This window comes from Lygodium microphyllum, chromosome 8 (genome assembly GCF_053477565.2).
Source record: "Lygodium microphyllum isolate KBCC chromosome 8, Lygodium_microphyllum_v1.1.10, whole genome shotgun sequence".
Classification (NCBI taxonomy): Eukaryota; Viridiplantae; Streptophyta; class Polypodiopsida; order Schizaeales; family Lygodiaceae; genus Lygodium; species Lygodium microphyllum.
Window position 1 is genome coordinate 49,551,114 of NC_141142.1, and position 22,344 is coordinate 49,573,457.

Consider the following 22,344-nt stretch of genomic DNA (forward strand, 5'->3'; position numbering starts at 1 on the left):
CAATTCTTACTTCATATCCTCCAAGGATATTTTGCATGTATCACTCCAAACAAATGAACAGTGGAAGGATAATAATTTTATCAATGGCAACATCCTTTCAACTAATGCATTAATGAATCCTTAGTAATGTACAACCGACGACAGAAAGCTATACCCTTCCTTGGGGTTTCTCAATGGACTCATAGAGACAATGAATTTAATCTTTTCTAGACCAACCACACTAACTACTTGGCCCAATAGTAAATCCATACAACACTCCAAATATACATTTCCTTATATTTAGAGTAATGTAAAACTACTTGCAGCACTCACAACATTTTCTCAAAATTATTAATTGTCTATCCTTAGTGGTAACTACCCTTAGATCAAGATTGAAAACTTTTAGCTCTTCTAGGAAAATATCACCGAAGGTTTTGTCAACTGTGTGTTGCCAATAACCCAGTGCATTGCATGATCCAACGGCCATGACATATTACACAAAGGTCCCAAACACGGTTATGAATGTCTTCTTTAGCTTGTCTTCCTCTGTGATTTCCATTTGCTTATAGCCGATGAAATAGTCTATAAAGGCATATACCCCTACTTAGATTTGATCAATGAATGGTAACAAATAATAATCCTTAACTATTTGCTTGTTGAGCTCTCTAAAATCAATGCAAAGCTAGATTTGATTATTCTTCTTCTTTCTTATAACCACCCCCACAAACAACACTCCATGTATTGCACAGGAAATATCAAGCCAAACTTATGTAATTTTTGTAACTCTTTGAATAGCCTATCTATTAAGTCAAAAGGCACGTGCCTCACCAAATAGGTCGACTTTCCTCTTTCAAGGGAATGGTATATATGGCTAAAAACTGGGGGGATACCCCTCAATTCATTATAACTCTAGGTGAATATATCGTGAAGTTCCTAGATTAAGGACACATAGCCCTTCCTTTCTCCCATTCTAAGAAAAGAATATAATTTGATTGGTCACGAATCATTCAATGTGCCAAGGTTTATCTCTATCCCATCCACATCTCTGATTCTATCATGAGCATCTATAGGCTTGTTTAGAGTTACCTGGTAAATATCTGCATTAGACCCCTCTCTTGATTTATCAGTTTGATGAAGTCTCACTAGCAGTAGTCCCCTCTCGCCCATTCGATTTCGTTGAGGATATGGGTGGTCTCTCGCGCTTTGATGTCTTTCGAGTAAGCATCAATTATAAATTGTGTAGCACCTCTACCAAAGATTAAGCAACCAATCGGTATGTTGACTTAACAATTGGATTGCACAATCCATGGCCTTCCTAATAGCACTTGGTAGCTTGGCCACCCTACAAAACTAATAATCCTAAAGTCCAAATACATTCAATGTTAGCAATGGTTACAGGGACTTTGGTAATACAATATTTCAATAATATCAAATTGTCATTAGCCATCCTTAGAATTGTGGAGGAATCTTTTTGAATCTCTATCCTAGCCTCTCCATCAATTCTAATCTCATATTATTAGCGGAGGATCTTGTATCCATAGTGCCTTGGTCCACCAATATATCATCAATATAAGCTAGCATCCTTGGGCAATGTTTTTTTGTATGCCCAAACTAGTCATTACCAGGCTATACCCCAAGGGTTTGATTATATATCTAGTGCAAAGGTCTTCTTAAACTCCTTATGCACTCTCGAGGATAGTTTAATTGGCTAAAAGATGTTAACATTGGGCTTGACCTCACAAAGAGAACTTGCTAGATCAAATTCCTAAAAGTTAGCAATAGCTCTCTTCTCCTACCAAACCATCCACTCTCTTAGTTACTTCATAGGTTTAGGTGCTTCTTTCTTGGCCTTCACATCCTTCTTCGTCTTTGGCTCCTTATTTAGGTCTACTTTGCCATTACCAATCTTCAAAGGGCCACCTAGTACATCAAGACTAAGGGTTTGCTTGCCCTTATTATCCTATTTAGGGGTTCTCTAAATAGGTTTTGCAATATCTTTATCTTCCTCTTTGACCTCCTGACCTCTCATAATTATTCGTAAATTAGAAGCATCATTGCCATTAACACACACTACTTCTATCAAACTTTCACTACTATCACTAGGTAGTTCTTCCACAATATCCTTTCCTCTTTGCAAAATATGCTTCGATCCCTCATCTTGTCGAAGATTGTTTTCTTGTCCTCGGTGACTAATAGGACGACCTAGCTATCTACTTCTTTGCTAAAGTGAACAAGAGAAGTATTGATCACCACACCATTTACAACTAAACCTAAATGGGCCGTTTTCTTCAAGTTGTCAATTTCCTATTAAGTTTTGTTACTTCCTTAGGAAGTTTACATCTACGAGTATTTATCTATATTATTCATTTATCATGTCACTATAATGCTTCATCATGTTCTTAACTTTGCTAAGAATATTCAATGCACTAGACTCATAATCATAATTATCTACTTGGCATTTTGATGGCATAACCACCTAGTTAGTATTGGTTGTTTGTTGATTAGTTAATATTACATTGGGATTCGTTGTTTGTCTTCTGCTTTTTAACAAAGCCATTTGGCTAGCCATTGGCATAGCAGCATTAGGAGGAGCCGACAACATAGGTACATTTTGCATCATGCCTTCTCTTATATTAGGGTTAGTCATGGGTGTACTTACTGCACCTTGACCTCCACTAGCTATAGTTAATGCCAAATTATTGCTAGGACTTGAACTTGAATAGAAGTTTTCCCTAGATGCATAGGCCACTTATAATCATGACTCTATCTTCTCCTCTCATGTAATGGCAATATTTATATCAACAATAGTAACACTACTCAACTTCACTTGGATATTAGAATCTAATCCATGTAGGAAGTAATGTAGTTGGGCAACAAGTGTAATGGGAATAGAGGCTTAAATTTTACAAAACACCTCTTTCAATTTATTGGCCTAAGTATCAAAACACGCAACCAATACTGACCACCTCTCTCAGGCACAAACTCTCTTCGAAAGGCCGCATAAAATAGATCTATCATAGTTATGGTTCCAATTTCTGAGTTATGATACCAGACCATAGATCTCTTTCAAAGTCAGACAAAAGAACATCATAAGGTGTGGGTAGAGAAAAACCAAGGGCTAGAAAATCTGGCATTCCTACATGTAACCCAATTGGTTACACCACAGTAATGACCACATTTTCTCTAGGGGTCTGTATCGGTGGGATCACACTCCCACTCAAAGTAGGCTAACATTTTGAGGAAAGAGTGATGCTAGAGTTTCCTCCTCTTCCTAATGGGTTGAGTGGGGTAGTAGGGTCAATAAGGCCTCTCCCTCTCACGGATATTGGACTACTACACTTAAGAAAGTACCTCCTAAAGATCTCTACTCTCTATCTAGCCCTTTTGGCTCTTTCTTGATATTCAATCTTGGCTTGATGGTTTCTATCAAGATATATTGGATCTATCTCAGCACTCTTTGGTAAACATTATCCTACTAGATCCATATTAGCCAAGAATCAAAACTTCCACTTATTAGCAGCTCTTGACAAACACACCGCCTATCGAGACCAAAAAAGGGCCCAACATTGGCTCTCTATCGGCTCTTGCCGGGGCTCCTAATAAACACACTAGATGACCCCACATAGCCTCGCCACCATGAGCATCTTGATATCATATATGACTCTTCTAAACATTGTCTTTGTAGATATGCTTTTCAATTGTAGTCCAACAAATCACCCTTCCTGACTCTAAGCAAAGGGATCTCCCCCATACATAGGTGACTACTTCACCTTGATTCATACACATAAAGGGCACTCCCAAATAATTACTATAGCCCCTACAACTCTCCTAGGCCCCAAGGATTGGCCCCAAAATGCACGGTCTTAAATATATAGCACATCAAAACAAAGTCATCTCTTAGTATTTATCGTTTCATGATTTTTTTTAAATCCTCACACAATCTTTCCCAAAGAACCCAAGTTATCCTACAGTTAGGGATTCTCTCTCTCTCAGCATGGAAATCAATGATTTTGCAAAGAAGTGATATGCATTTAAGAGATTTTCTCTAATATCATTATTTTATGTATATGCGTACCTTAATATAACACATAAACATTAGGTTCTTCATTGAAAAGATGTAGAATTTTAGTATTCATTTCATGTTTATATTTATTATATATACATACATACATACATACATACATACATACATATTCATTGATATTCTCTTAATTTTTTATTTTTCTAAGCTCAAATTTTATTTTTTCTTATGTTTCAATTATTTTTATCATTATTACTAGTAATTCTAAATTTTTATCATAAAATAAAAAAACATAACCATGGCAATGATCATGTATCATTTTGTTTCATATGCACTATTACTCTCACCAATTTTATCAATCACCATCATATTTCTCAATTTTATGAGTATTGCATAGATTGAGATAATTAATTTCTACATTATGACAACCACAAATTCTAAAAATTTAGACTGGTAGCCCTTAAACATAACAAGCAGCCCATTCATACTCCACATAACTGCTAACCACCTTCATGATCCTTTGCTCCATTTCTCACAAACCACATTTTGGCACCCATTCCCCCTCACCCTCAGTCCACATGAACAGTAATTATGGTGAGAGAGAAAGACTAAAAACCAAACTTTCAATAGAATGCATAATTTCTATGGCAATTTGGAGTGAAAAATTTCTATATCTCATGGCCAAGGCTTCTCCTTACATATCTACCATGATTAAAAAATCACATTTCATGGGGATTGAATGGCTGCGCTAAAAAACACACCCCCTTCCCCCCCGCCCCCGCTTCTTACGAAGATTTTGTGGGTTATTAACCCCCTTAAGCTTAATTACTCAAAAAACTAGTTCAACCCTTTATGTTCACATTGTCAGTAAGTGGTTCAACTAAAATCGAAGACCCAAACAAACTTGAATTCCAAATCTAAAATACTTCATTTTTTGTGTCTACTCACACTAATGCTAAAGTTACACCTTTTTAAATAAGCCATCCAATGAAGTTTGATTGACAAACAAATGCTTTCAATGCTTTCTAGGACACCCACTTTTGCTTAGAAACTCCAATGCCTCTTTGCATATCATGTGGCAACCATCCTTATAGCAACTACTGTGTAATGCTCATGTTTTCATACAATTTATTGAGTCAGATCAAACTTCTATTTATTATAAGATAATTTTTTTATGAAACTCTAAGTATACTTGTACTACTCTTTTCATTTTATTTCATGTAAATGGTATGACTAAAGTAATGCTTTGAAATTAAATCTGTACTTTCTGTCGATGTACATATATCTATATGTGTTTTGATATCAATATTTGTGTCTATTTACAAAAGTGTAATATCTCTTAATGCCATGTTGATTTGTATGGCATATTGGTGATTACCAGTTGGATCTAAATGATGCTTACTACTTAGGATTTAACATATACTTATTTATATCTATTGCTTAGGTTATAATACTTGAGAGAAAAAGAATGATTCTATCAATAGAAATACATAATAGGAAAGATGAAAAAGACAATTGATCACTGATACATATCATTTCTCATATTGGGTAAATATGCGTCCAAGTATAAAGGAAGCTTTCAAGGTAAAAGTTGTAGATATATCAAAGTTTTGGGAGGTTAAAATTTTAGCTCTCAATGAAAGGAAGGTTAATTCTCACCTTGTAATAAAGACTTTAGTACATCTACTATTCATGAAAAAAAAAATACATATTGCACCCACTATAACCGTTTAATTAAACACTATAAATAGTAAGTCTTTGCAACACATTAAGAATAAGCAATTTCATGATATCTGTATAATTAATTATCTCATTTTTTTAAAAGTATACCCTACAAATTGCTATGAGTGGCAAAATATCGAGAGTTTCATAAGTTATTTTAAGTGATACTACCTCAAAATTGGTAGACTACTCTTTGAGGAGCATACAGCCAAGCAACTCATTGAGAACCTTGTATTTATCTATGATGTGAAGTACATATTACTCAAGGGGAAGTCAAGAATATGAAACCCTTGAGTTTATACACGTACTAAACCCACAATAGCATAGAATAGCTATTATGTAGTGGTGACATTTTACACATGTAACACAAAAATTTCAACAAACATATTAAACTCTAGGAAGCTAAGAGCTCGCTCAAAGAATTTACAACTAAGTTTGTTCATACCAATTGTAATTTTTACTCACATATTCAAGGAATGTGAGGATTTGAGACATACCAAACTTACATCATAAAAAGTATTCAAAGGATTATGTAACAAGGATTCTATGCAAAACTTAGATGCAAAAATCACTCACAGTCTTGACATGTTAAAGTGTCAATTCACAAAAAGTGCCATGACTTTCAAATAAAATTTCACTCTTGATTAACTATTTTTCTACTTTGGGATGAATCAACTAACTTCCCTTCCCAATTGCAAGTACTCTATTGCTTCATAAACTTTATGTTTAGCCATGTGAAATCAAGTAGCTGAAAAGAAAATAAAATTCATTTAAATGTGCGGACACACTAATTCCTTCTTTCATGCGAAAGTCCATAAGTTGTTTCAACCAATACATCTATGAAGCAAGAGTTTGCCTGTCATAAATATTTCATATCCTTTTTCATAGCTTCCAAGCATTATTCTCAAAACACAATATTGAAATAAACCTATTTAGACAATGATAGTATGATAATGAATTAACATAACACATCCAACTTATCCCAAGAATCTTAATCCATACCTTTAGGCTTTACAATATTGGTTTTCAATGGCCTAAATTGCTTCTTTTGAACTAGTGCATGTCATATCTATATTTTTCAATAGGTGAAATTTGTGTCATCAAGCTTTTCAATATTGAAAATAGCATTGTCATTCAAAGAACTATCTATGACAGTAGACCAATGCAAAATCCAAGAGAATGGGCTACTATAAATGGCTATAAATCAACTTCCAAAACTCCGTCAAAATAAGAAAAAAAAAATATACAAGTATAGAGCTTTCTACCAATTGCAAGTTATAAACTACCAAAGTATAATGTCTACGCTCCAAGATAATGTTAAATACTATAATTACAACATTACTAAAGTACAGACAATATATGTCAATCCAACTATAAATGAATAGCTAGGAATGCAAGCTCCCACTGTAAGGATATCCGAGTGAAGAGAGAAGCTCGTGTGGAAGCACGAGCAAGCAGAAGTAAGGGATGTATGAGCTATAATAAATAGAGCAAGAGAGTAAGAGACTCAAGATATGAAAACTCCAACAATCACAATGTGTGACTAGCTTTCCATTATTATTATTATTAGTCATTAAAAGAATAAAGAATGAAGTAACAAAGATGGATACTCGCTACTGATAGTATATAAGTATGTAGATTCCACCACCTATAGTATATAAGTATACAAGTACTATAAGTGTAGTAAAATATAGTGAATGAATGAGAACGATGTAAACACATGTCTTCATCTCTAACAATCACCCACTTAAAAGTGAATGTGCCTCTACTAAGGAGAGCAAGAAAAAATTGACAAAATACAAATGTATATAAAGTACAACAAAATAATGAGAGATATCATCTCATCCTATGCCTATCATCTTCCAAGGTTAACAGTCTCCATCCCTTCCTTCTATATGGATCTATTGATGACCATGTTTTAACTGTGGTTGACATACCACATGTATCTTTATGGCATCATCACCTTGAACACATGTCCTTAAAACAAATAATAATGCTTTATTGTTTGTAGTATATTCTACCCTCATAAAAAGTCTGAAATTGCATGCATGGGTAAGCCTCTAACTCTTGTTCATTCTAATGTATGTGGTGCCATGTCCTTTAAATCCATCACTACTTTCGTTGATGATTATTCACATAAGGTCTAGGCATATCAAATGTATTTTGACTATCTTTCAACATTGACATGCTCTCGCTAAGAATGATTCTAGATGCAGGATAAGATACCTAAGGTCATATAATTAGGGTGAATGTGGCTCCAAAGCATTTGAGCAGATTTACAATGACTGGGATACTAAGCATCAATTGATCACCTCTTACATCCCACCCAAGTACGGTGTTGCAAAGTGCATGAATAAGACGATTCACGATAGCATACTTAGTCAAGCAAGCTTACTATAAAATTTTTGCACTCAAGCAGTTATTTATACTATGCAATTGACAAATCAATCACCATGCATTACTATTGGTTGTCAAGTTACAAAGGAGGTATGATCTAAAAAGCCTCCATGTGAATCTTAGAGGATTTGGATATGAGGCTTTTTGCCTTGTATCCAACTATGGTGTTGATCATCTCTGACATTCTACCCAAGTATGATGTTGCAGAGTACATAAATAGAACAATTCATGATAGTATACTTAGTCATACAAGCTTACTACAGAAACTTTGGGTTGAGATAGTTATTACTATTATACATTTGAAAATTTTGCATCTTGGTCTTATTGATTCACAAAACTGTGTTTTAGAGAGACAAAGGGTGATTAGCATATGTGCCCATTGTTCTTCGGAACGCTCATCTTTTCCTTTGGACCGAGCAACGCGGGTCGTGGTACATGCCAACTGCCAATAGAAGTAATCGCACAGCCATACGCTGGCTTTATCCTCAGCCATATCGTATGCGTGGCCTCATAACCTATGCAGGTTGTGTGAGAAGAAGAGAGAGGATATACTGTTGTAACCTTCAGAAGAAAGTGCAATCAACTGCAAATGAAGAGACTCGTCTTCATGGAAGCATCACATGGAGTTCAGGAAAAGGGATAAATGCAGAAAACTCTCTCTCTCTCTCAGAGCTCTCTCTCTCTCTCTCTCTCTCTCGTCTGTGCGAAACCACAGGAGTCCAAATAACCAATGCCTAACTAGTGAGTGAAGGCAACTGACGAGTGCTGCGCTGTTTAATGGCGGCATGGTTATAACGAATCCACAGGAGTCCAAATAACCAATGCCTGTTGCACTGGTGAGGAGCCGCTTCAGTCACAGAAATCTGGCTTCCTGGCAATAATTTTGTGCTTTCAAGTATTTATCTGCGTCTGCTCCTCGATTAATTTACTCTTACCACCAAAATTTACATGTACCTATGTAGCTAGAGAGTCAGCCTTCTCCGTTGCCAGTTTCAGTTCAAAAGCGAATTTATGGAGCTCAAAAATAACTCGTGACAAACAATTGACTTAGTTTGCGTCTCCCCCCGCCCCCCCCCCCGGGGCCAAGGAATAGACGACCCTAACGGTCGTCATCCACCTTTCGGTGTTTCCTCTCATGCTTACTTTACAATGTTCCTGAGATCTGTGCGCACATGTTACACCTACAAAAACTCACACAGTGTGAGGCAAATATGCACACTATCTCGTGTTGAAATCCTAATGCTGCCTATCTCGTGTTGAAATCCTAGTAGTGCTGCCTCTTCACAGCTTTCGCCTCACTCAGTCAAAACGACTCCTTGGCTCCAGCCTGCAACGCTGCTTCAGGCTTTCACCCATTCAACCGGAAATCAAAATCCTTGGCTCCAACCTTCTTCAGGTACTTCAGATGTGCTGCCAGTGCAACCCAAAACTGGAAAAAGAACGGTTTGCTCATTAAAATCTTGATCAAGCACTTGCGTATCGATTTTGTTGTTTTTTCCTCACATGCCAGAAAATTTAAAGAGAACTTAATTTAATATACCGATGGAAAACACTTGTAAGGAACATTGTACTCCTTGCATGTAGCCTTCACAATTGGATGAATTTCAGGATAATATATGTGGCATACCCCAGGAAACAAATGATGCTCAATCTGCAGGCAAGATTAAGATTAATTGTAAAGAGGCCTGAGCTGAACTATCTAGCAGACCAGCGCAGTTCATCAAAGATTTCACAGTTTTGTCCAATGAAGTTCACAAGTCAAGAAAATAGAACCTGCACTATGAATATGTATCAACAAGCTTATAATCACTTCAAAACAAACCCTTAGGAGTGGCTTGATCAATTTATGAGGATGCATCCACAGTTGTTCTCTGCAATGCCTGTTTCTGTTCCTCATGCAATGCATTGTACTCTAAATTAATGTCTACTTCCACCCAACTTGAAAATAGCCTGTGTCTGTTCTTCATGCAATGTATTGTACTCTAATTTAATGTCTACTTCCACCCAACTTGAAAATAGTCCCCCACAAAAACAGAGCTCATTTTTGTGCAAGCTCAATGAAGACAAATCATGTATTGTTTTTCTAGATACTAGCTCTGAAGACAAATCATGTATTGTTTTTCTAAGCAAAGGTAAGGTTAGTAGATTCCAACATGTGAGTTTAGCCTCTTTATTCTTTTGTGAACAAGATAGTGCAAGCATTTGCACCAGGTGGAGAGGAGCGTTAGGATTTGGAGAAACAAACATAAATGAACCTATGTGGACCAAGAGAATCGTGTGTAGACCGTTGGATATCCTATAGAAAGGGGAAATGCAAGCTGTTATGCTTTTGTGCAGTGGCATATAACAGTATGACTCTAGCAGCCACATGGGCCAAAATATGGGTCTATCCCGACCAACTCTCAACACCCTCTCAGTACATTTAGGAAGCAAAATAAGAACCCAAATGTGCTGAGCAGTGAAATGGCCTTATCAAAACCATAAAAGTGGGGAGAAGAAGATGAATCCTAAAATGACAGAATGTACCTGAAAAGAATAGGTATTGTCAACATTGTCAAAAGGCTAGCCATTATGACGACGAATAATGATCTAAGGCAAGAGGCTTACTGCCAAAATCCAAATATCAAACCTTCCCATCCCAATCGGATAACCCCCAACAAGGAAAGCAAGGTAGTGGAAACCCACATGAAGGGCAGTGGCGAGGCCAGACCCACATTGCCACCGACCAGTCATCACAGTCGGTGAACTACTCAATTCCAAAGGATTTGTCTAACTGGTCCACAAAGGCCCACATCGTCCTTAGAGACATCGGATGCAAGTCTCGTTTACATCTGCAAGCTGCCTCGTGATAAGAATCCTGCTGAGACCCACTTGTCACAAGCGAGCACATCAGTACCTATTTGACTTGTGGACAATGGAGCTACCGATCACATGACTCCTAAAGTGGACATTTTTATCTCCCGAGCCCCTGCAGCTGGGAGTGTTTGCATAGGAAACAACTTCTCAATCTAGATTCAAGCCTAGGGTCGCACAAATTTTCCCACTAACCTAGGTCCAGATCTTGCTTTGCTAGATGATGTCTATTATGTCCCCTAGCTTAGGGTAAACTTGTTATCCATTCAACAGCTTTGCCAGTTGGGGTGAGCAAGGAGGAGCAATTTTCTTCAATGCGACCATACTCAAGGTCCTAGACTCTCAGACTGGTTTAGTGATTGTTCACAGCCAAGCATAGCCTAATGGCCTTTACCACATGACACACTTTCTTACCAAGCACACTGCCGATGATTTCGAGTTCCATCACTTCCAAGCTTTGGCCACTACATGGGAGCCCACAAACTTTGAGCGTATTTGGCATTTTCACTTAGGACATCTTGACTATGACTCTCTTTATGAGTTGTCCCATCAAGGGATGATTACAAGCCTTCCACACCTAAAACTATCTTGACAGGTCTATAAAGCATGTCAACTAGATAAACAACATCGTAAACCTTTTGTCAATAGTCTCTCACTCGTGCTACTCAACCCCTTAGATCATTCATGTAGATCTTTGTGCTTCCACATCCATTGTCGCCTTAAATGGCATGTTGTACTTTTTTTTAATAGTGAATGATTTCTCTAAATACATGTGGGTGTACTTCCCATAGCACAAGTCCAATCCTTTCACTTATTTCAAAACTTGAGTGATGTTGGTTTATAACCAGATTGATCGTCATGTGGATACTATGAGGAATGATTGAGTTTTCTGAGTTTCTATAGAAGCAAGGCATTGCATAACAACCCACCTCTACTAACTCCCCCACACAAAATGGAGTTGTAGGGTATACGAACCGAACTATCATAAATATGGCACGCTCTATACTATTCACAGCAAAGCTCCCTCAGCACCTTTGGGTCGAGGCTATCAACACTTCAATGTACATCCTCAACCGACGCCTAACTACAACGATCCCTAAAAAGACTCCATACATAGTATTTTTTGGCTCTCGACCTGTGATTTGTCACTTCAGAGTTTTCGATTGTCGTACTTATACGCACACTCCTGATGACAAGATAGCAAAAGCTCACCCCTCAAGAAGATCTCTTAATTTTTGTGGGCTTTTCTTCCGAAGTGAAAGCCTATCATTTTTTCAATCCTCGAAAAAATAAGGTGATTGTTATGAGGGATGTCATCTTTGATGAGAGAGACATAGTACGGTCCTTTGCATTGGACTTTGTGAAGAAAAGTGTGGAGTCACTGCTAGGGTTTGCACTGAGAAAACACAGAGTGTACAACCACGACAAAAGCACAACAAGACAAACACAATTATACGCAAAACTCCAAACTCAAACATGAAAACTCAAACATAAGCAAAAGAATGGATAGAAAGAACACAACTCTGAAGTGAATGAATGTAAGAGTATATAATGTGTCTAACAGCAGAGCAATGTCAGAGAGTGACGTTCACCGAAGACGGATCCCAAGTGTTGTGACCAACACTTGGAGTGATGGAGTGAAATACCAAACGTTAATCACCAAAGTGTGAGACTGAGGCGATTGCAAAGGATGATGCCTAATGATGTGGGCGAAGCAACAAAACATAGTAGTAGAATGCCGCAGTAAAGCGAAGAAGTTGAACACTACAATAAAACGCTGCAGTACAAGAGTAAATGAGGTGATGGCAACAGTCGACGAAAGCTGAACCGCACGTGGTGAGAGATTAATGGCATGAAAATGCCTTTCTTTGTTGCTTGCCCATCAAACAAGCTTCACATGGTTCCTTCATTTCAATTACTGTAGATAGGTAAATAACCATACCTTGCTTATATATCTCCTATAACACTACAAAACCAATGTGACCAAATCTTTCATACAAGTTTACTTGTGCCCACACCAAAGGTGGCCATAAGAGCACTTAGCTCACACAAGTTGTTCCTTCTTTCTCCATTGTCAACAACTTTACTAGTATTATTATTTCTATACCAATCTTAGTGAACCTCACCTCATGACCAAGATCAATTATAGAAGCAACTGATCATAGATTTCTCTTAATCCCTAGAACACGCAACACATTTGAAAGATTTTTTAGTTCACCATTTGCAGTAACAAAGGAAATAGTACTTGTGTCCTTAGCAAGGTATTGATCTGCACACAAGGATGAGAAACCTGCACGGAATAGATGAGACTGAATGGGGGCAACGTGTCTATTTATAGATGAGGATGATCCCTTCCAAATTAGGGTTTCACTGAACTCTCTCGAACCGCTCCCTGTTTTAGGGTTTTCATTAAATTAAGCTTGTTTTGGGGCTGTTTAAATGGCTGAGTAGCATGAAATGCATTTCTTAGCTTAATACCCCCTCTCAAGCCCAAAATAGGGTGAGAAAGAAAGGTCAACCCATTTTGCCCAAGACATCCCACCCCAAAGTAGCCAAGGCATTGAACAAAGGGTGCACAATGGCTACCTAATGGCTTACCAAAACTGCAAAGGCAATGGTTATCTTATCAAGCAAGTCCAAGTAGTCATCCCAGAGAGAACAAGGCATCTGACAAAGGCTTCACCTCAGCTGCCCAATGTTCTACCAAGCCCTAGAAAAGTGGAGGGAACTACAATGAACTTTGTTTCTTTTTTTGGTAAGTGAGAGATGGTTTGTGGTCGATTGAGAAGAAGACAAGCGAATGAGAAGGGATTGTTAGATCCAACCCATCATAAAACAGACAAGCTACCCATCCACTTGAGGATGTCAATGGTGGTATGGTGGACAAACCAACAACTTAGGATCCATCTAGTGATGCTCTCCACACTAAGTATGCTACATACTGTGAAATGCTCACATAGCAAGAGCCACTTGGACAATGTTCCTAATGGAAAAATTGTTCATTTATCCAAGTGCCTGTTAGAGAGTCATTCCCTGTACAGTTGTGGGCAGAGCAGTACGGCTAGAGTGCAATCGCAAAAGATGCCACATCAGCAGGCCGAACAGGGTGCCACTTGGCACAGTTTGCAACAGTCGGACATATTTATGTCAGTCAGTTGCATTTAATCCAACAGACCTGGTCTTTTTTTACCTTTTTTTTTTCTGCTTTGTATAGCAATCCCTCAGCACATTGTGATCATATTCTGATCTTGAGATTTGTTGGCTAAGACAGACTGTGCTCGGGCTGACGGAGATCGAGGTCATCTAGTCGGAGACATACGCAGATATTTCCTCTGCCCCCTTGTGTATTTCTACAGCATACTACACCGCAGATTTTCTGCGTTTACACTACTTTCTCTCTCTTCTCTCTGTGTTCACTCTCTCTCAATCTTTGTCCTACGCTTCCGCATCACTACACTCTGACAATGTCCTAGTACAAAGATAATGAAATCATGCAATGCAAAGAGTGAAGGTACAACAGGTGAAAAGGCCAATATCAAAGATAAGTGCCAAAACCTATAGAATACCAAGAAGGGTAGGAAACCCCTCTCAATCTGGAATGGCGATGCTGAAGGAGAAAAGGTACCAAATGTCAGTCTTCGTGTAGTCCCAAGAGCCATGATGAGAAAAAGTATCCCGATTGGAAGAGCTAGATACAAGTCACCGCCATGATAGCATCAAGAGAGATGTTGTACAATCCACCTCGAGAGAGAAAGCCTCCATGCTAGTAGAAAAGCAAAACTCTTAGGAAGATAAAACCTATAATGGAACAGTACACATTCCATGTCTCCAATCTAAGTAGAACTAGATAAACCTGCATGTTATCCCTATGTTGAAAACAAAGTTTGCAAAAGAGACTAAGATCTGCAATCACAAAGGTTTGTAGTGAGATGCTATAAAAAGAAAACCAAAAGAAATGAAAAATAAATTGAATGAATAAGTGCAATAATGCAAATGTGTATGTGTGTGGAAATGCAATGGAAGACTTGAAAATAAAAGGCTAAGTGTGGAGCCACCATTGCATATGGCGAGGTGGGGAAGGTGACCTAGAAGCACTTTCCACCGCTGTGCTTATGAGATTCAACCTCTTCTCCTAGATTGCTTGCATTTCCCTTGCCCACTACTACATACAAAGAGGCATACAAATGGGTGTGATTGCCAAGACTCTCAATATCCCTCCTCAATCACACCCGCAAAAAAGCACCAATTGTACAAAGGTTGTCATGAGTAAAACCTTACTAAGTGTGGGCATAACACAAACATGGCAAACATCCAGGGGTTATTACAAGGCCGCACTAAGTGTATAGAGACTATGGTACATAGGCTACATGAGGCGTTTTCCAAGCTTATGAAAGGAAGATTAGGGCAAGGTTATACAAGGCTTCAAAAAAGTCTATCAAAGTAGTGTGAATAGAAGGATTGGTGAGGCTTGTCCTACTACTCTTAATGGTCTTATTCTTCTTTGGTTCACCTTCATGATCTTATTCTTCCTTCACAGCAACAAGGTAGGCCTTTTGATACCTCTTTCTGGCATGACAAAACTTTTCAATATGTCCAATCCTTTTGCAGAAGTCACAAATTAGCTGGTCCTTTTTGCCTTTATGCTTATTACTCACATACAACACTTGTTCATCCTTAGAGGTAATTGGCTCCTCTTTATTTTTTATCTTCTTTTCTTCTTCTAACAAAGAGGCCTAAATGTCAATAAGTTTAGGATTTGGCATGTTAATTAAAGTGGTAGAGACATTATCATAATTTGGAGGCAAACTTTTTAACAGAACACCAATGCATACATCTTCATCCATTTTAATGTTGATCCCTACAAGCCAGGTTGAAAAACTTTCCATGTAATTCAGATGTGTTGCAAGAGATATGTTAGGTTTCATATCTAGTCTGAAAATTTCAATTAATAAACTATACTTTGAAGACTTTGACTATACACCAAACATAGTATCCAATCTATTCTAAGCGTCATGGGACGTGTCGCATGTATCCACATGGTAGATATAGCTATCATCCAACTCAAGATTTATGATGGCTTGAACCTTGTTGTCACTTTTTTGTCATGAAACTGCAAGAGTTGCATCTCGAGGCATCATTTATTGTCCATTAGTGATGGCCCATAGGCTCTTCTTCATTAGGATAAGTGTTATGCTATGCAAGTTTGCCAAGTATGAAACCCGGCTCCTTTGAAACGAAATGTCAAAGAATCATTGCCCTTGCTAGAGTAACTAGAACAGTGGCAAATCAGCACCAAAATTCTCAAAAATGAGCTTACTTTGGATGTGTCAAGAGACATGAGCAATGGCAGTGCAGTATCAAAAGATACTAGTTTGAAACTTAATGTTATTGCTTGAGTTTGACTTAATGATCTACAAGAAATCTTCACAACTTCCTCTCCTTGTTGATTTGATGGCTGAATGCTTGATGAGAGCTTCAGATTAGAGTGGCCGTTGCATGGTTTAAGTGGCAAGAGAGACAAAATGTAGAAAAAGTAAGCTTGATGTTGAAATGGCTATGGCTGCCCTTTAGGGATTTGTAGACAAGGGCTTGATTTTTTCTTGATTGCAACTCATAGAGATGTTCATTTGGAAAACCCTTTGAGTGGGAGAGAGCTTAGATATGGGTCTTCAAAAGCCCCATGTCAGTTGTCAACATTGGAGCTTGTGATGATTGTGCAGAGTATACGAACTGTAATGGCACAAATCTGGAGAGCTGGCTGATATAGACGCAATGCTGGAGCATACGTTGAGCAATCATACTCTGATATGCCAGAAAGAAGCGCCTTTAGCTGAAAAAGAAATCTCTAGAAGAATTTGTGACATCGTGCAAATACCACACAAGGAGCGGAATATTTACTTCATGCTCTATAAGCAGCTATCGGCACCGGTGCATGAGACTCGTGCACAGAGCAGGATTAGAGCGAGGGCCACATGTGATCGTGCATCACGGGCAGAGTTAGAGCTAGAGAATGAGGCTGCTTCATCAACTTTTCGATCAAGGTCCTTCGAGTCGAGAAGATGGTGCACACATCCTCAAAGTCCGGATCATAATTCGGTATACACGAGTCAGTTTAGCAGAGCAAAGTCCAAACTACAGTTGCCCAGTTGTTCATTAATGTTTATACTAATAGCCTCACTGGACTTTGAAGTTTTGACATATTCACATGACATAGTTACATGTATCATTGTATCTTGATTTCACTTATCATGCATCTTGATTCTTGTTCCATTGTTCTTGATGTCAGTCTCCACTATTCTTGATATCGGCCTTTACTGCTCTTTAGATCATAGATGATTCATGAGTCAAATTATAATTCATTTTGTTGCCTTAAGTTTTCAAAATTGAGTCTTAATTGTGTTAAGATGTCTTAAGTTTCAACCATTGAGTCCTCAGTCTTGACTCCTAAATCTTCACTTGTGAGTTGTGAGTCGTGACATGTGTAATGAATCATGATTTCAATCATATGGCATGAAGACTCAAAGATTTGTATGAAATTTGGATACATGTTGTTGTGCGCATTGATATATTTACATACCCACATAATACTGTATTTATTTTAGTGTACAATCCGAAACGTTATTTTCTTGTTTTCAAAATTTGGTCGAAACTCGAAAACTCTGATTTTTCCCGTTTCCGAAACTCCATGGTATTATGGCAAACATCCATCTATGCGCATTTATCCGTTTTCGGTCACCCTTGGAGTGATCAACTCCAGATCCAACATAATCATGGCATTGCCCATGGTAGTCTCCAAAGGCAATTTATCCTTATGCTTACATGCTAGCTTTACTTGTGTTGCTTGCTTGCCCATCTTGCCTTTCCATATATTCTCCATAAGATTGGCGCATACACACTTAAGAATACCTACGCACTTATTCTAATAGTGTGTGGGATTGTTTTCCTTGTTTTATGGAGATAGTGGGACTATCAATCCTTATTTTCCCGTCCTTCGGGACACAGTGACTTAGAGAAATGAAAACTAATTTAAAACCATCACCTAATGCTAAATCTTTTACACAAACTAAAACAAAGCCCTCAAAAAAAAAAAAAAGTTCATTGTTGATTCCATCCGCCTTTACAGGACCTGGTAGGCTCTTAGACATGACAAGTACCCTTGGTCCGATGCCCTGGTCTCTCTTTGGTGATCACTTGGGCTCTCAACAGAGATATGTACAGGAGCTCTTGGTGTCTTTTGAGATGGAGGATTGTCGGGCCCTATCTACTCCTATGGATCCGAATTGGAAGGCTACTTCCCATTCAGCTTCTTCTTTGGCGGATGCGTCCCGCTATCGACAGTTGATTGGGTCTTTGAATTGGCTTCTCAACACCAGGGTTGATCTATGTTTTGCTGTTGGGCTCTTGGCAGGGTTCATGAGTGAACCTAAGACGGTGCATTGGTAGGCTGCTCAGAGAATACTTTGGTATTTGAGGGGGACGTCTGATTTAGGGATTCATTACCCCGCAGGGACAGATGGGTCAGATCTTGTACTTGCAGGTTGGAGCGACTCGGATTGGGCCGGTGATGTGGACCACAAGCGGTCTACTACAGGTTACTGTTTTACTTTGGGTGCAGGTGTTATTTCATGGGAGTAGCAAGAAGCAGCCCACAGTAGCCCTTTCGTCTACTGAGGTGGAGTATCGGGCCACGTCTTCCACCACATGCGAGGTTGTGTGGCTTCGGAGATTATTGGAGGAATTTGGGTGCCCCCAGACTCGTCCTACCTTGCTGCAATGTGACAATGAGAGTTGCATTGCCTTGGCAAGGAACCCTGTTTTTCATGCCCGGACGAAGCGTAAGATAACTATCGCATTTGTAGTGTTGGTAGGTCACTAAGCGACCAACGTGCATCCTTTGCTTGATGCCCTAGCTACTTTGATGTAAAAGAAAATATATATCAAGGGCTTATTTCTCATGGCTCTGCTTTGGGCCTAAGAGGAGATATTGAGTTAAAAATCCATTAGCTTGACTTAAACAATCCCAAAACATGCTTAATTAATGAAGCAAACCTCTTATTTTAAAAAGAAATACAAACCTAGAGAGTTACTATATCTCGCATGCAAAAGCCTAATTTGGGTGCCTCAAGCTTTCTATGAATAGGCATGCAACCCCACCACTCTCCCTCAATCTCGTTTTGGTAGGTTTTAGGAGGTGTATCTCTGCTCCCCACACCCCGTTCATGGAGAACATTGCAATCAGAGACTTCCATCGCAGTCTACTATCACCTGGAGTCTATTTCCAACCTCTGTACTTGTCACCTACCTCCCAAAGCTTTCGCCAACATCAGGGAATTTTTGTTTGCTTCTGCTGGGGCCATTCGCCATCATCTACATCCAATCCTCCATCGGTAGGAGTAGCTATCTACAGTCATTTACAACAATTGGTTACTTTTTAGAGGTTGCATGCTGCTCTAATATTCGAGATGTTGGTTGGCTGAATGTACACCACTGAGAATCGCAAGGCTAGAAATCCAAGATGCTCATAGTCATTGCATCAATTCAAACAAGGAGCTTGCACACATGTCTAAGAGTCTATGGAGTCAGATCTGACATTGCTCATATCTAGTGCACAAGTATATGAGAAAAGTTGTGTTACTCTATTATGAAACAAAAGATGCAAAGAAATACTACAAGGGACACAAACTGTTCCTTGGTCACTATGAAAGCATCCATTCTACTCTCTTGGAGAGTGTGTAACAGCCATCTAGGGACTGTTTTTGCCTACATTTACAACAACTCTTTCATGTTGTACTGCATCTTCCGCTGCATGAGGCAAAACCTTATCATAACCCCGCTCTTGAGGAACATGTGGTGCAGCAACAGCTTGCTGTATTATGTGTGTCTGGCCATTTACAGCAGGTATGGACTCCAAAGAAAGTGGCAAAGGACCCTCAAAGACATCACCAATGTCATGGGTGGCTGGCATCTCAAACTAATCGCATGAAAATGCAGCATTTTGAGCAAATATGACATCTTGACTAACAAAAGCTTTCTTTGTGCATGGATCATACAAGCAATAGCCCTTGCTCTCCAACCTATAGCCAATAAATATGCATTTTACAGTCTCATCATCGAGCTTTCCACAAAGCTCTTTTGAAACATATGTATAGGCTATGCATTCAAACACCCAAAACTAGTCAACTTTGGGTTCCTTGCCATGCCAAGATTCAAACAGTGTGATGGTCTTCAATGCTTTGGTGGATGAACAATTTAATATATGATTCGCACAATGAAGGCCTTCTAGCCAAATGTTATGTGACAACCCCTCTTTTCAACATATGAGTCATCTCCATGAGTATCCGATTTTTCCTTTCAACACCACCATTTTGCTAAGATGTCATTCTTACCACGGCATGATGCATAATACCATTTTCAAGCAAATATGTCTCAAAAGCACGAGACATTTACTTCTCTCCTCTATCCATACGAAGTGTCTACACTTTCAAGCCAATTTCAACCTCAAGCTTGGCAACAAGATGTTTCAAATGCATAAACACATCAAATTTTGCTTTTAGCCTATACTCCCATATACCAAGAGTAGTTATCCATAAAGGTGATAAAATAAAGATGATCCCCAAGTGTGAATTCCCTCGTAGGACCACAAAGATCAGAGCTAATAAGCTGCATATTTCCGGAAAGCACACACTACACCAACTTTCTTGAAAGCAAACCTAAGCATTTTGCCCAAAATACATCCCTCACATGCAAGGTTGTCACGCCCGATGGCGTCCAATTAGTAGTCCAATGCTAGTACGGTACTAATTAGACTAATAAATCTTGAACCTGTGTCCAATATTACGTCCGATCAAAGAAAAAATACATATAATTTTAAGTCTATGCTTAATGTTTGGACTTAAAAGTTAAAACATAAACTTAGAGATTCAAGTCAAAAGTGCAAAAGAGAGTTGAAACAAGACTTAAGAGTGTAGAATAAATAATGAAACCAACAACTTTATTATGAGCCAGATGTTCAATCTTATACAAAAAGTATATAAAAATGGATTGAGATAAAAGTCATCATCCATGGCTCAATCCAAATCAAGATACATGATTACTCTAGGTGCTCATATCACTCTTGGCATCAAAGGTGGAACCATCCTCGTCGCCGCTTAAGGAGCCATCACCCTCCTCAACAAAATCACCCTCACTAATGGCATTGCCCTCATCATCATACTCGAACTCTCTAAGCTCTTTGTAAGAGGCAGTGATAGGTATGTCCTCCGAGGCCGAACTAGGAGTACTTCTCGAGCCACTCCCACGTCTCATGTAGCATCTAAAGGCCCCACAAGCATCATGGGCAGCCGATGTGGATGCCGAAGTGGAAGCTCCATGGCTACCGGCATGAGGACAAATAACAACACAGGCACCGTGTGCATGAGTACAAGAGACCCGCCAATCTATCTCCTTGAGCTTCAAGTAAAGCTCCCTAAAGACTTGCTCCTCCTTCAAGTCTCTCTCATGAGTCATACTTTTAAATGTGTAAGCGGAGAGCTTGAGTAAATCCACATTTATCTATACATTTAAAGGATGAAAAACTTAGATTGAACAAATGAAACTTCTCTAAATATATTTCATAATCTATGAATAAAGTTATGAACTAAAAAGTATAAAAATTGAATATATGATACTTATCTTGCCATAGACATCTCATGCATGTTGCGTAGCATGCATAAATTGGAGCGACAATAAATTAGTCGTTCTAATTGTCGTGTGCTAAGCTTATTGCGGATTTTGGTGTGCACAAAGGAATAGGCGGATCAATTCTTCTCACATGCACCCGACCAACAATCCTAAACCATATGAAAAAAAAATAAGTTTAAACTTGCAAGTTGTAAGTTGTAACTAGAATTAAATGAAAAAAAAAAGAGATTTTCAAACATATACAAAAATGCGTAAGGTCTCTCTTTGGAGATGGGACAATTGGTAGCCAAATGACTCCCACAAAAAAAAACTTCATCAATGATTCCCGCTTCCAAACAATGCCCCTTTGATCGCTATAATTGATGAGCCCTTGGATAAAGGCCACCATGGTGCTCTTCCACCAAAGCCTTTGAAAAAAAAGTATCATGATCGGCAAGAACATTGGCATCCATAAAGAGAGAGGGTTTTTGAAGGTGGGATGCAAGAGTGCCGCAAACCCATGTATGGGTTGCTTCATCCTCTCCCATCTTTTCTTCGTCAAAAAGAGAATATCGTCTCTTTTAGGGGTGATATCCAAGATATCACTACAATAGGTGTAAGATGATAAAGATTTAGAGGTGAAATTTGAAAAGAATGAATGTGAGACAATACGAATTATAGATTTTAAAACTAAAAAGAAGCATGAATCTTTT

At 38.6% G+C, this 22,344-nt stretch overlaps 1 protein-coding gene across 1 annotated transcript in view; it reads right to left on the reverse strand.

Annotated features, from left to right (window-relative positions):
* Positions 1–9,166: 9,166 nt before the first annotated feature.
* Positions 9,167–22,344, reverse strand: part of LOC148032263 (acyl-lipid (8-3)-desaturase-like) — a 58,850-nt gene continuing 45,672 nt past the window's right edge. The window contains exons 12-13 of the mRNA XM_087682912.1: positions 9,660–9,770; positions 9,167–9,548 (exon numbers count right to left, since the gene is read on the reverse strand). Of these exons, the coding sequence (XP_087539038.1) occupies positions 9,468–9,548; positions 9,660–9,770 (192 nt within the window). The 3' untranslated portion in view covers positions 9,167–9,467. The remainder of the gene's footprint in view (positions 9,549–9,659; positions 9,771–22,344) is intronic.